At 41.9% G+C, this 15,300-nt stretch overlaps 1 protein-coding gene across 4 annotated transcripts in view; it reads left to right on the forward strand.

Moving 5' to 3' along the window:
- LOC115168949 (MORN repeat-containing protein 1) overlaps positions 1–15,300 on the forward strand; it is a 96,140-nt gene that overhangs the window by 57,837 nt on the left and 23,003 nt on the right. The window contains exon 14 of one of the 4 annotated variants that reach the window (XM_029724508.1): positions 4,475–4,679. The exons of the other annotated variants lie outside the window; for them this stretch is intronic. Coding sequence (XP_029580368.1) covers positions 4,475–4,517 — 43 coding nt within the window. The 3' untranslated portion in view covers positions 4,518–4,679. Of the gene's footprint in view, positions 1–4,474; positions 4,680–15,300 lie in introns of those variants that run through there. 4 annotated transcript variants of the gene reach the window in all.

Here is a 15,300-nt window from a genome sequence, read left to right on the forward strand (position 1 = left end):
GACAGTTTGATTTCACAGAAGTGTGATTGACTTGGAGTTACATTGTGTTGTTTAAGTGTTCCCTTTATTTTTTTGAGCAGTGTATATGACCATTTTACAAACGGTATAATTGCGTAATATGTTTGCATTTTGCAACCCTGCTCCCCCCGTCACTCCAAGATGACTGGTTTTGACCACTAAAGTCTTGCTTCATTACACACTTTACTACTTTGATTGGTGCAGCTAGAAACCACAGTGTCTTATCTTATTTTTTATTATTTTTATTTCACCTTTATTTAACCAGGTAGGCAAGTTGAGAACAAGTTCTCATTTACAATTGCGACCTGGCCAAGATAAAGCAAAGCAGTTCGACAACATACAAAAACACAGAGTTACACATGGAGTAAAACAACATCCAATCAATGATGCAGTAGAAAAAAATAAGACTATATACAATGTGAGCAAATGATGTGAGATAATGGAGGTAAAGGCAAAAAAATGCCATGGTGGCAGAGTAAATAAAGTATGGCAAGAAAAACACTGGAATGGTAGATTTGTAGTTTGAAGAAAGTTAAAAGTTAAAATATAAATAATATGGTGCAAAGGAGCAAAATAAATAAAATAAATAAATACAGTAGGGGAAAAGGTAGTAGTTTGGGCTCAATTAAAGATGGGCTATGTACAGGTGCAGAGATCTGTGAGCTGCTCTGACAGCTGGTGCTTAAAGCTAGTGAGGGAGATAAGTGTTTCCAGTTTTAGAGATTTTTGTAGTTCGTTCCAGTCATTGGCAGCTGAGAACTGGAAGGAGAGACGACCAAAGGAGGAGTTGGCTTTAGGGGTGACCAGAGAGATATACCTGCTGGAGCGCGTGCTACAGGTGGGTGCTGCTATGGTGACCAGTGAGCGGAGATAAGGGGGGACTTTACCTAGCAGGGTCTTGTAGATGACCTGGAGCCAATGTGTTTGGCGACGATTATGAAGTGAAGGCCAGCCAACGAGAGCATACAGGTCGCAGTGGTGGGTTGTATATGGGGCTTTGGTGACAAAACGGATGGCACTGTGATAGACTGCATCCAGCTTGTTGAGTAGGGTATTGGAGGCTATTTTGTAAATGACATCGCCGAAGTCGAGGATTGGTAGGATGGTCAGTTTTACGAGGGTATGTTTGGCAGCATGAGTGAAGGATGCTTTGTTGCGAAATAGGAAGCCAATTCTAGATTTCACTTTGGATTGGAGATGATTGATGTGAGTCTGGAAGGAGAGTTTACAGTCTAACCAGACACCTAGGTATTTGTAGTTGTCCACAAATTCTAAGTTAGAACCGTCCAGAGAAGTTATGCTGGATGGGCGGGCAGGTGCAGGCAGCGATCGGTTGAAGAGCATGCATTTAGTTTTACTTGTGTTTAGGAGCAGTTGGAGACCACGGAAGGAGAGTTGAATGGCATTGAAGCTTGTCTGGAGGGTTGTTAACACAGTGTCCAAAGAAGGGCCAGAAGTATACAGAATGGTGTCGTCTGCGTAGAGGTGGATCAGAGATTCACCAGCAGCAAGAGCGACATCATTTATGTATACAGAGAAAAGAGTTGGCCCAAGAATTGAACCCTGTGGTACCCCCATAGAGACTGCCAGAGGTCCAGACAGTAGGCCCTCCGATTTGACACACTGAACTCTGTCAGAGAAGTAGTTGGTGAACCAGGCGACGCAATCGTTTGAGAAACCAAGGCTACTAAGTCTGCCGATGAGGATGTGGTGATTAACAGAGTCAAAAGCTTTGGCCAGGTCAATGAATACGGCAGCACAGTAATGTTTCTTATCGATGGCGGTTACGATGTCGTTTAGGACCTTGAGCGTGGCTGAGGTGCACCCATGACCAGCTCTGAAACCAGATTGCATAGCGGAGAGGGTGCGGTGGGATTCAAAATGTATAATTTATAAATTTATAATGAACAGGCACACGCAGAAGAAAATTCATGGAACTTTTTTATCTGTTTTGTTGTGCTGTTATATTTGTATTGATGTTTCATGTCCAATGCGCTCATGGTGTTACATGTTATTTGCAAAGTCATTGTAGTCTATCATTTCACTTCCCTTTTGAGAGCCATGAGCAAGGATTGACTTGGCTTTGCTGTACCGCAGCTGAAGCCTGCCAGCAGCCTACCTACCAAAGGTTGCACCGTGTCCATAGCAATGTAGAAAAACGTATGTGTTTTGTACAAGATACCCAAGGTAACAATAGATGACGAAGACAAAGATACTGGTTTCCATCTGTGGTGAAGTCTTCACTAAATGCTTATGACAAATCCAGCTCCAGAAGCAGCATAGCCTAGCCAGCTAGCTAATTTTTTAATTACGGTGTAGTTAAAAAAAAAAAACATCAACAACCGATAACATTAGCTAGCTAGATAAGGTTAGGAAGCTAGCTAATTTCACTGACAGCTGTCAGTTCCCTATTTGTTTATGTTTCTGGACTCCATGTGGAAATCACAATCATCAGAGGTGGAACCTAAACAAGCATTTCCGCTCTAGGGCATGAATTGCGTTGAAATAGGGATGCCTTTTAAGTTTTAATGTCACATGCACAATTACAGTGAAATGCCTTTCCTGCAAAGTCAAAACCCAACAATGGAATAATCAATAACAATGTGTTTCTAGAAAGAAAGAAAAACACACAAGAAATAAGAATATTAAATACAAAGTAATTAGGTATGCATACTGTATACAGAAAATATTTAAAAAGTCAGATCCAATTCCATATTTACATGTGCAGGGATAGTGGAGGGTTAGAGGTAGATATGTATAGGGGTAAGCGGACTAGGTAACAGGCTATAAGATAAACAGAGTAGCAACAGTTTTCATGTGAGTGGGTGTGCGGGTGTGTAGAGTCTGTATAAATGTATGTGCATGTTATGTGTGAGTGAGCAAATGATGGCGTGAGTGTTTGTGTGTGTTGGAGTGACAGTGTGTGCGAGTGTATAGGGCCCTGTGAGTGTGCAGAGATAAAAGGTCAATACAAATACAAGGTAAACTCAGTCTGTGTAGCTATTTTGTTAGCAATTTATTAGTATTGATAGGAGGTAGAAGACGTTCAAGAGCCTGTTGGTGTCAGACTTGATTCACCTGTACCGGCAGCAGAGAAAATAGTCTTTGGCTTGGGTGGTTGGGATCTTTGACGATTTTCCGGGCCTTCTTTTCACACCACCTGATATAGAGGTCCTGGATTGCAGGGTGCTCTGCCCAAGTGATGTACATGGCTGTCCGCACAACCCTCTGTAGTGCCATGCGGTCGAGGGCGGTACTGTTGCCATACCAACAGATGCTTGGTTTGACATTTCCCAACGGGGTTGAGAATTTCGAATGATTTATTGATAGTTTAGAAGAATTGCGAGAGATGCCCCTTACTGGTTTGTTTTGGTCTAATCATATATTCTTCCCTAGTGGAATGCACACAATTAGCTAGCTCGATCAAATAGTGACTAGTATCAAGGAAATACACATTCCCACCGATTTATGAACATGTGATTTGAAACCAGATATTTTCTTAGAAATGTTTTTCTCCCTTTTTTTTTTGCTAAATTATCTTTGTGTCTAAGCTAGTCAACTCAAATACAATTACGAGTGGTTCTTTTGACAGAGCAAAAAATCACTTATGCTTTCCCCCAAAGGAATGCGGTGTGAAATTTCTTCATTCATCATGTTGTTATGAAGTCCATTAATGTAGTCATTTAGAAACCCGGCAGTGAGTGCCCTCTTTGTATACCTTCATTTTTCTAGATAGGTTGACTGAAAGTGCATTCTCTCAACAGCAAGAGGGACGCAGGAGCTGGTAGTGATTTAGTGGCTATGGTAGTACGAGTTGCCAGGTTGCGAACTTTAAAGATAACGTTCTTCATTGAGAAACACAAAACTTCCATGCACTTTATCCATTGACATAACTGCAAATATCGACAACCTTAGATCTCAAGCATACAGTTACATTTGGTTTGCAGAGATTGCCTTGTTTTTCTGATAGTACATCTGTAGGCCTGATATCAGACCATGTTCATTCGGGACAAATCACTGAATGTAAATACCATGTTTTAAACAACAGAAAAGCCATGCATTTCAAACAAATGCCCTTTTATGCCATTTGTAACAAGACTTGACCAGGTTGAGCAGTAGAAGTACTGGGAAAGAGTATTTGTATGAGGGGAAAAACACATTTACTGAGATTGTCCTACATTCATCTCTTCCCCAAATCAATATCCCAAGAGGTTCAAGTCTCTCATGTCAACAACAATGTGTGAGCAAAGGCGAAGGACCTCCATGTAGACCCCACACAGATAGGCATTCACTGCTTTATCCTGCCTATTCTTCCTTATGTAATTCAAGTGTAAATTTACCACTGGCTCCTATGTAGAGTATTTTTGCGCCTATTGTCTAAGCCTAGTCAAGTGAGATGGCTCCCTCTTAATCATTGATCCAATTAATTTGGACAACCTTGTCCCTCTCTCCCCAGAAGAAAGGACCGCACTGAAAGAACACTGTTACAAAAGGAGTGACTTCATACCGACCAACTTTTTTGATTGACACCGGTGCCAAAACGGCGCCAGGTCACTATTATAGGGGATGAAGTTATAGAACTTTGGAATGAGAGAGTGGAATCACTGAAAGAGCTAAACATGTCTCTATGCCAAATAAATGTTCTCAATTATTCAACTAACTGAAACAACCCCAATGGCCTTTTTTTACTGCATACTTTCCTACAATGTATTGGAGGGCAGAGCTTAGAATCCTGTCATATTAGCCACGTTTTTTTTCTTCCTGTGGACACCTGGCATTTCTATGCACCATTCTTAACTCCCTCCACAAGGGAAACATTGAGTTTCTCTACAGTAGGTCCAGAAGTGTATGAATCTGTTTGTTCCATTAACCAACAGACCCAGAGAGAATGATGTTCAAGGTTTTTTACTCTATTCAGCCTAAATCATGCAGCCAAATTATAAAACTTCTCAGCAGTTTGGGAAAAAAGTACTGAACCAATGCTTTAATGCTCATAGATTTGTTGTTTGTGTAAGTTAAGTTCTGACTCAATTCATGTCAGATGATTCTGGTTCCTAATGTGTTTCTTAAAATATTACATACATTATCTAAGGAACAAATACGCATGATATTCTTGTATTTGAAGAAACACAGAATGATCCATTTCTGACAAACTGACATTTTCCTCTCGCAAAGACACAAGTAGCGGTAATTGGAATATGTTCTGGGACTCCGCCGATAGCATCGACGAGCTAAGCACTTCCTTCATTGGCTTCATTAGGAAATGCATAGCCAACATTGTCCCCACAGTGAAGGTTTGCTGCTGCCCCAATCAAAAGCCAAAATGTATGGGCCTCCCGAGTGGCGCAGCTGTCTAAGGCACTGCAGTGCTTGAGGCGTCGCTACAGATCCAGGTTCGATCCCGGGCTGTGTCACAGCCAGCCGCGACCGGGAGACCCATGAGACGACGCACCCTTTGGCCCAGCGTCGTCCGGGTTAGGGGATGTTCTTGTCCTATCGCGCTCTAGTGACTCCTGTGGCGGGCCTGGCACATGCATGCTGACACGGTCGCCAGTTGTACGGTGTTTCCTCCGACACATTGGCGCGGCTGGCTTCCGGGTTAAACGAGCAGTGTGTCAAGAAGCAGTGCAAGGGAGTGTGCACATGCCACTATTCTGTGTTGAGCATTTAACAAAGTGATCATTTGAAACAGGTCCTCATATATGCTTAGTATAGTTACTTATGCAACTTTAGTTGTGATACAAACCTTAGGCAATATGTTTGGAGTTCTAATACATTCTAAGGCTGCATGATGCAACTCTTTTGGGGTGGCACCCCGAGCTAAAAATCTGTCGTTCTGCCCCTGAGCAAGGCAGTTAACCCAGTGTTCCTAGGCCGTCATTGTAAATAAGAATTTGTTCTTAACTGACTTGCCTAGTTAAATAGAGGTTAAAAAAATAAATGTTATAAAAATGTATGATGATTTGAAAAAGTTGCATCTCATTCACAATTTGACAAGCATTTGATAATATTCTCAACCAGCAGACTATTCTCAATTTAATCTGGTCTTTACATATATCCTACTAATATATATGTGAAATTATTTTCAGCCACAAAATAACATGTCATCCCGTAGCCTGCACTCGAAAAGCGAATGGAGGAAGCTCTTCCTACGTTTACGTTTTTTTTTAATATGCCAGCCAAGTAGGCTACGCTGGTTCTAAAGCAAAACAATGTGCTTAACCTCTCTGGGGTATGTGGGACGCTAGCGTCCCACCTGCGGGACACACTATTCAACAGCCAGTGAAATAGCAGGGCGGCAAATTCAAAACAACAAAAATCTCATAATTCAAATTTCTCAAACATACAACTATTATATCCCATTTTAAAGATACACTTCTCGTTAATCCAACCGCATTGTCCGATTTCAAAAAGGCTTTACGACAAAAGCATAACATTAGATTATGTTAGGACAGCACCTAAACAAGAAAAACCACACAGCCATTTTCCAAGCAAGGAGAGGCGTCACAAAAACCAGAAATACAGCTAGAATTAATCACTAACCTTTGATCTTCATCAGATGGCACTCATAGGACTTCATGTTACACAATACATGTATGTTTTGCTCGATAAAGTTCATATTTATATTCAAAAACCCCATTTTACATTGGCGTGTAATGTTCAGAAATGTTTTGCCTCCCAAAACTTACGATGAATGAGCACATCAATTTACAGAAATACTCATCATAAACGTTGATAAAATATTCAACAGTTATTTAAAGAATTATAGATACACTTCTCCTTAATCCAACCGCTGTGTCAAATTTCAAAAAAGCTTTACGGCGAAAGCAAATTTTGCAGTAATCTGAGTACAGCGTTCAGACACTAAACCAAACCCGCCATTTTGTGGAGTCAACAAAACTCAGAAATAATATTATAAATATTCACTTACCTTTGATGATCTTCATCAGAATGCACTCCCAGGTATCCCAGGTCCACAATAAATGTTGTTTTGTTCGATAAAGTCCACCATTTATGTCCAAATACCGCCTTTTGTTCGCGCGTTCAGTCCACTACTCCAAATGCAGGAAACGTGCGCAAATGTCACAACGAAAAGTCAAAAAAAGTTATACTTACGTTCGTAGAAATATGTCAAACGATGTATAGCATCAATCTTTAGGACGTTTTTAACATAAATCTTCAGTCATATTCCAACCGGACAATTACAATGTCTATAGAAATGAAAAGGAACACAGCTAACACTCATGTGAGTGCGCGCCTCTGAGCTCATGTCATTTTCTCACTCATCAACTTCTTGTTCGCTCCATATTCACAGTAGAAGCATGAAACAACGTTCTAAAGACTGTTGACATCTAGTGGAAGCTTTAGGAAGTGCAACATGACCCCGTTAACCTCTGGACGGGCTCCGTCCTGAATGCGGGATCAACATCCAGCGAAAAATCCTATCGCCATTTTCTTTACAAAATGTATTTTTTTTTTTCAAATATAGGACTATTGTATATCGTTTTATAGATACACCTCTCCTGAATCGAACCACGTTGTCCGATTTCAAAAAGGCTTTACAGCAAAAGCAAAACATTATATTATGTTAGAGGAGTATATCGTAAAAGTAGCCACATAGCCATTTTCCGACCAACCACATGCATCACAAATAACCAAAAAACAGCTAAATGCAGCACTAACCGTTTGACAATCTTCATCAGATGACACTCCTAGGACATCATGTTACACAATACATGCATTCTTTTGTTCGATAAAGTTCATATTTATATATAAAAACAGCATTTTACATCGGCGCGTGACGTTGACTAACTATTTTCCCTCAAATGCATCCGGTGAAACAGGGCTACAATTTACTAAATTACTATTCGAAAACATTTTTTAAATGTAATATTGTCATTCTAAGATTTATAGATTAACATCTCTTGAAAGCACCTGTAATGCCAGATTTAAAAATAACTTTACTGGGTAATCACACTTTGCGATAAAAGGGGATGCGATACTCAGAAAAATAGGCTACCGTTACAGGTCAGCGCCATCTTGGCACAATCGCATATCAAATCTACTCTTGTATACTATTGTCAATAATCCCTTACCTTTGATTATCTTCATCAGAAGGCACTTCCAGGATTCCCAGGTCCACAACAAATGTATTTTCGTTCGAAAAAGTTAATCCTTTATGTCCCAATAGCTTGTTGTTGTTAGCGCATTCTGAAGGCTGCTCCAAAAGTACCGTCGTTCGCGGGACTTCTCTCTCAACAAAATGCATTTTTTTTTATTTAGGTTCGTTCAAACATGTCAAACGTTGTATAACATAAATCTTTAGGGCCTTTTTCAACCAGAGCTCCAATAAGATTCAAGGGGGACGGTTGCATTGTCTTTCTAAATGTTTCGAAAGGGGAGGGTAGCCAGGGGCGCCGGCGTCATAATGGTGATGGCCCTCTCCATGTGACCACTTTCCACAGACTCTCATTCTGTCAGTTTTCACAGTAGAAGGCTCAAACCACTTTGTAAAGACTGGGGACATCTAGTGGAAGCAATAGGAAGTGCTCAATGAACCACAGCTCACGGTGTGATTTATAGGCAAAGTGTTGAAGTTGAGTCCTCAATTCAGAATTCCACATCCTGTTACGATCTGTCTCGGGGTTTTGACTGCCATATGAGTTCTGTTATACTCACAGACACCATTCAAACAGTTTTAGAAACTTTAGGGTGTTTTCTATCCACAAGTATTAATTATATGCATATCCTAGCTTCTGAGTTTGAGTAGGAGGCCGTTTAAAATGGGCACACATTTTTTTCAAAAATAGCAGTAGCGCCTCCTATCCTAGGCGACCGTCAAGAGGTTAACACTACAAATTGGATAGGGATTCACTTGAAAAACTACAAGCCTCAGATTTCCCACTTCCTGGTTGTAATTTTCTCCGGTTTTTGCCTGCCATATGAGTTCTGTTATACTCACAAACATCATTCAAACAGTTCTAGAAACTTCAGAGTGTTTCCTATCCAAATCTAATAATATACTAATAATATGCATATCCTACCTTCTGAGCCTGAGTAGCAGGCAGTTTAATTTGGGCACGCCTTTCATCCGGATGTCAAAATACTGCCCCTACCCTAGAGAAGTTAATATTAGGAAAGTTAAGAAATAAATATATTAGGCCTTATCAAGGCTCAGGCTAAGACCCAGATGCAAACACAGGAGGCAGATAGTATGAGTCTGAGTTTATTGTAGTTCAAGGGGCAGGCAAAAGGTAAGTCAAGGCAGGGTCGTAATCCAAATTAGTCAGGCAGGTACAGGACGTCAGGAAGGATCAGGACAGGCAGAAAGGTCAGAACTGGGAAGACTAGGAAAAACTAGCGCACAGGGAACATGGGAACACGCTGGTAGGACTTGACGGGACAAGACGAACTGGTAACAGAAAACCAGGTATTAATACACAGGGGATAAAGAGGGGAGATGGGAGACACCTGGTGGGGGTTGGAGATAAGCACAAAGACGGGTGAAACAGATCAGGGTGTGACAGGCCTAGCCTATAGAAAGCTGATGGGACACTGGTTGTAAAGCAGATTAATGTGCTTAATTTTAAGAATTGAGCAATAAATATAGCAGCACCGGAAAGCTGGGATCCTCTTTTAAATAGTGTCCAGTTAAAACTCTGTTTTCACACGTAAATGTGCAATTACTGGGCTGATAGGAACATATTTTCACTACTAGGTTCTGTAGGCTATGGGCTCTGCAACCCCTTCAGTTGTGATACAAACCTTATCAGAACATTTAGGCCTATGGGCTAGGCTACATGCGACTCTGATTTGAAAAACTCGCAAAAAAAATGCATATGCTGTTTCTTGCCTTAGACTGCACACACTGGGCATCATTCACAAGTACTAATATTCTCACCCGTCAGACTATTATCAATTTAATCGTCTTTACATATACTAAATAATATACAGTATCAGTCAAAAGTTTGGACACACCAACTCATTCAATGGTTTTTCTCTATTTTTACTATTTTCTACATTGTAGAATAATAGTGAAGACATCAAAACTATGAAATGACCCATATGGAATCATGTAGTAACAAAAACAGTGTTTGTCACACTCGTTGTTGGAATGAGACCAAGGTGCAGCGTGATAGGCGTACATTTTACTTTTAATAAAAATGACACCGGAAAAAACAACAAAATACAAAAACGAACGTAAAGCTACATGCAGTGCAGAAAGCAACTACACACAAACAAGATCCCACAATCACAGGTGGGAAAAAGGGCTGCCTAAGTATGATCCCCAATCAGAGATAACGATAAACAGCTGCCTCTGATTGGGAACCATACTAGGCCAACAAAGAAATAGAAATACAGATATGCCCACCCAAGTCACACCCTGACCTAACAAAATAGAGAATAAAAAAGTCTCTCTAAGGTCAGGGCGTGACAGTGTTTTAAACAAATCAACATATATTTGAGATTCTTCAAAGTAGCTACCCTTTGCCTTGATGACAGCTTTGCACATGCTTGGCATTCTCTCAACCAGCTTCATGAGGTAGTCACCTGGAATGCATTTCAATTAACAGGTATGCCTTGTTAAACGTTCATTTGTGGAATTTCTTTCCTTCTTAATGTGTTTGTGACAAGGTAGGGGTGATATACAGAAGATAGCCCTATTTGGTAAAAGACCAAGTCCATATTATGGCAAGAACAGCTCAAATAAGCAAAGAGAAATGACAGTCCATCATTACTTTAAGACATAGTCAGTCAATCTGGAATATTTCAAGAACTTTAAAAGTGTTTTCAAATGCAGTCGCAAAAACCATCAAGCGCTATGATGAAACTGTCGCTCATGAGGACCGCCACAGGAAAGGAAGGCCCAGAGTTACCTCTGCTGCAGAGGATAAGTTCATTAGAGTTATCAGCCTCAGAAATTGCATCCCAAATAAATGCTTCACAGAGTTCAAGTAACAGACACATCTCAACATCAACTGTTCAGAGGAGACTGTGTGAATCAGGCCTTCATGGTCGAATTGCTGCAAAGAAACCACTACTAAAGGACACCAATAAGAAGAAGAGATTTGCTTGGGCTAAGAAACACAAGCAATGGACATTAGAAATGGAAATCTGTTCTATGGTCTGATGAGTCCAAATTTTAGATTTTTGGTTCAAACCGCCATGTATTTTGTGAGACGTAGAGTAGGTGAACGGACGATCTCCGAGGCACACTTAACCAGCATGGCTACCACAGCGATACGCCATCCCATCTGGTTTGCGCTTAGTGGGACTATCATTTGTTTTTCAGCAGGACAATGACACAACACACCTCCAGGCTGTGTAAGGGCTATTTGACCAAGAAGGAGAGTGACGGGAGTGCTGCATCAGATGACCTGGCCTCGACCTCAACCCAATTGAGATGGTTTGGGATGAGTTGGACCGCAGAGTGAAGGAAAAGCAGCCAGCAAATGCTCAGCATATGTGGGAACTCCTTCAAGACTGTTGGAAAAACATTCCAGGTGAAGCTGTTTGAGAGAATGCCAAGAGTGTCCAAAGCTGTCATCAAGGCAAAGGGTGGCTACTTTGAATAATCTCAAATATAAAATATATTTTGATTTGTTTAACACTTTGGTTACTACATGATTCCAAAAGGGTTATTTCATAGTTTTGATGTCTTCACTATTATTCTACAATGTTGAAAATAGTAAAAAATTAAGAAAGTCCCTTGAATGAGTAAGTGTGTCCAAACTTTTGGCTGGTACAGTATGTGTGAAATTTGGTTTTGATTTAGAATGGGCCATTATCATGCACCTGTCGTTACAAGGGCAGGGGAAAAAATGACATGTCATGCATATGCACTTGAATAGCGAATGGAAGACACTTTTCCCGTGGTTAATTTTCATGCCAGGCAGGTAGGATACTCCAGTTGTAAAGCGAAGCAATGTGCATAATATTAGGAAAGTTGATCAATAAATATCTTAGGCCTAGCCTATAGAAAGCTGATGGCTCCTCCTCTTTTTAATAGAGGCCATCAAAACTATTTACTCACACAATTGTATAGTATAGCCTAAAGAAATGTTGTGCAACATGGGCTTATATGAACACTTATTTCACTCCGTGCATCAACCAGCTATGAGGAGCTGGCTCTCGCTGCGCATCAGGTGAACCTATTCTGCTCAAACTGAATGTCAGGGCTCTCATGAAGTGTTTGATTTGATTTTCGATTGCATTTGAATTGATGTCAGTGTGATTAGAGGGACAATAGAGCGTTGAGTCCTTGGCCATTAGCAACTGGCTGTTAGCAAAAAAAACAAAAAAGCAACTGGCTGTTAGCAAGTTTGGTAGGCTACTAATAGCCATCAGCGGCATCAGAGCACAGTTTTGGAGAAGCCTAGTTACCGTGACTCAACGGTCACGTGGAATTTGACTGCAGTCATGACTCGTGAGTGCCGGTGTGGCCTTAATACGGTCACCATAACAGCCCTAGACATGAGTAAGGTATTTAATCAGGTCAACACTAGTAAGGCCGCGGGGCTGGGCAGTATTCCAGGGCACGTTATTAGAGCATGCGCAAAACAGCTGGCAGGCATAGTCATGGTCATTTTTCAATTTCTCCTTGTCAGAGTCTGTAATTCCCATGTCTCAAGCAGACCACCGTCGTTCCTGTTCCCAAGAACTCTAAGGCTAACTGCCACAATGACTACCACCCTGTAAATCAAATCAAATGTTATTTGTCACATACACATGGTTAGCCGACGTTAATGCGAGTGTAGCGAAATGCTTGTGCTTCTAGTTCCGACAGCGCAGTAATATCTAACAAGTAATGTAACCATTCCCCAACAACTACCTAATACACACAAATCTAAAGGGGTGAATGAGAATATGTATATGTAAGTATATGGATGAGCGATGGCCGAGCGGCATAGGCAAGGTGCAATAAATGGTATAAAATACAGTATATATGTACATGTGATGTAAGTTATGTAAACATTATTAAAGTGGCATTGTATAAAGTGACTAGTGATCCATTTATTCAAGTGGCCAGTGATTGGGTCTCAATGTTGGCAGCAGCCTCTCTGAGTTAGTGATTGCTGTTTAGCAGTCTGATGGCCTTGAGATAGAAGCTGTTTTTCAGTCTCTCGGTCCCAGCTTTGATGCACCTGTACTGACCTCGCCTTATGGATGATAGCGGTGTGAACAGGCAGTGGCTTGGGTGGTTGATGTCCTTGATGATCTTTTTGGCCTTCCTGTGACATCGGGTGTTGTTGGTCAATTTCTTCAACAGATGATCAGGTCTATATAATTATCAAACATATATTAGTAATGGAAAGGAAACCCAGACTCTTTGTTTAAGTATTAAAATGATCCTTTAGTAATATAATTGTAGGCAGAAGTTGGTACAGAGTACAGTATATGATCGCTCTCCCCAGGTTCTGCAAAGTGTCTAAGACATCCTGTAACTTATAGCATCCCCAGTTCCCCTTGCGTGACTTTCCCTGGAAACAACATTTTAATAAATCTAACCTCCCCCTGACAGCAGCAACCATCTTGTCAGCAGTTAAAAGCTCAGAAGTGGGTTTGACCGAAACTTGACCTTTCATCACAAGTATAGGGTCATAACAAGGTGAACGAGTCTAAGCATACTCTGACAGGTGGCTGTTTTCATCAGGCCTGCGGCAGCCTTGTGTTCTCAGAGAACCAGTCGTATTCTCAGAACCTCAGATAGCCACAGTGGGGCCCAAACAGGAGGAGTATGAGCGTAGTATGAGCGTCTGATGGTGTCTGAAGGGCACTCAAAACAGGTGTTAACACACACACAGAGGTCTCCTGAGAGGGGACATAACAGTTTATCATAACACAATTTATTAACCCTTTAAAAGGTATAAGGCCTTGGTTTAATCCCTTCAGTATCATGGAGGGTAGGTAGTTTGCCCCGGTGATGCGTTGTGGAGACCGGACCACCCTCTGGAGAGTGTTTGAGGGCGGTGCAGTTGCCGTACCAGGCTGTGATACAGCCCGACAGGATGGTCTCGATTGTGCATCTGTAAAAGTTTGTCAGGGTTTTGGATGACAAAACAAATTTCTTCAGCCTCCTAAGGTTGAAGAGGCGCTGTTGCGCATTCTTCACCACACTGTCTGTGTGGGTGGACCATTTCAGTTTGTCTGTGATGTGTACGCCGAGGAACTTAAAACTTTCTACCTTCTCCACTGCTGTCCCTTCGATGTGGATAGGGGGTGCTCCCTCTGCTGTTTCCTGAAGTCCACGATCATCTCCTTTGTTTTGTTGACGTTGAGTGAGAGGTTGTTTTCCTGATACCATACTTCGAGTGCCCTCACCTCCTCCCTGTCGGCTGTCTCGTCGTTGTTGGTAATCAAGTCCACTACTGTTGTGTCTGCAAACTTGATGATTGAGTTGGAGGCGTGCATGGCCATGCGGTCATGGGGGAACAGGGAGTACAGGAGGGGGCTGAGCACGTACCCTTGTGGGGCCCCAGTGTTGAGGGTCAGCAAAGTGATGATGTTGTTTCCTTCACCACCTGGGGGCGGCCCGTCAAAGTCCAGGACCCATAGTTATTCCTTTTGTCCAGATGGGATAGGGAAGTGTGCAGTGTGATGGCGATTGCGTCGTCTGTGGACCTGTTGGGGCGGTATGCAAACTGATGGGGGTCTAGGGTGGCCGGTAAGGTGGAGGTGATATGATCCTTGACTAGTTTCTCAAAGCACTTCATGATGACAGAAGTGAGTGCTATGGGGCGGTAGTCATTTAGTTCAGTTATCTTTGCCTTCTTGGGTACAGCAACAATGGTAGCCATCTTGAAGCATGTGGGGACAACAGACTGTGATAGGGAGTGATTGAATATGTCCGTAAACACACCAGCCAGCTGGTCTGTGCATGCTCCGAGGACGCGGATGCTGTCTGGGCCAGCAGCCTTGCGAGGGTTAACATGTTTAAATGTTTTACTCACATCAGCCATGGAGAAGGGGTGGGGGGGGGGGGTTGCAGTTTGTTAGCGGGCTGCAACGGTGGCACTTTATTATCCTCAAAGTGGGCAAAGAAGGTGTTTAGTTTGTCTGGAAGCGTGACGTCAGTGTCCGGGACATAGCTGGTTTTCTTTTTGTAGTCTCTGATTTCCTGTAGACCCCGCCATCCATCCACGGTTTCTGGTTAGGGTAAGTTTTAATAGTCACAGTGGGTACAACATCTCCAATGCACTTCTTTATAAACACACTCACCGAAGCAGCATATAGGTTGATGTTGTTCTCTTGAGGCTTCCCGGAACATTTCCCAGTCTGTGT

Source organism: Salmo trutta, chromosome 30 (genome assembly GCF_901001165.1).
Source record: "Salmo trutta chromosome 30, fSalTru1.1, whole genome shotgun sequence".
In the NCBI taxonomy this organism is placed as follows: Eukaryota; Metazoa; Chordata; class Actinopteri; order Salmoniformes; family Salmonidae; genus Salmo; species Salmo trutta.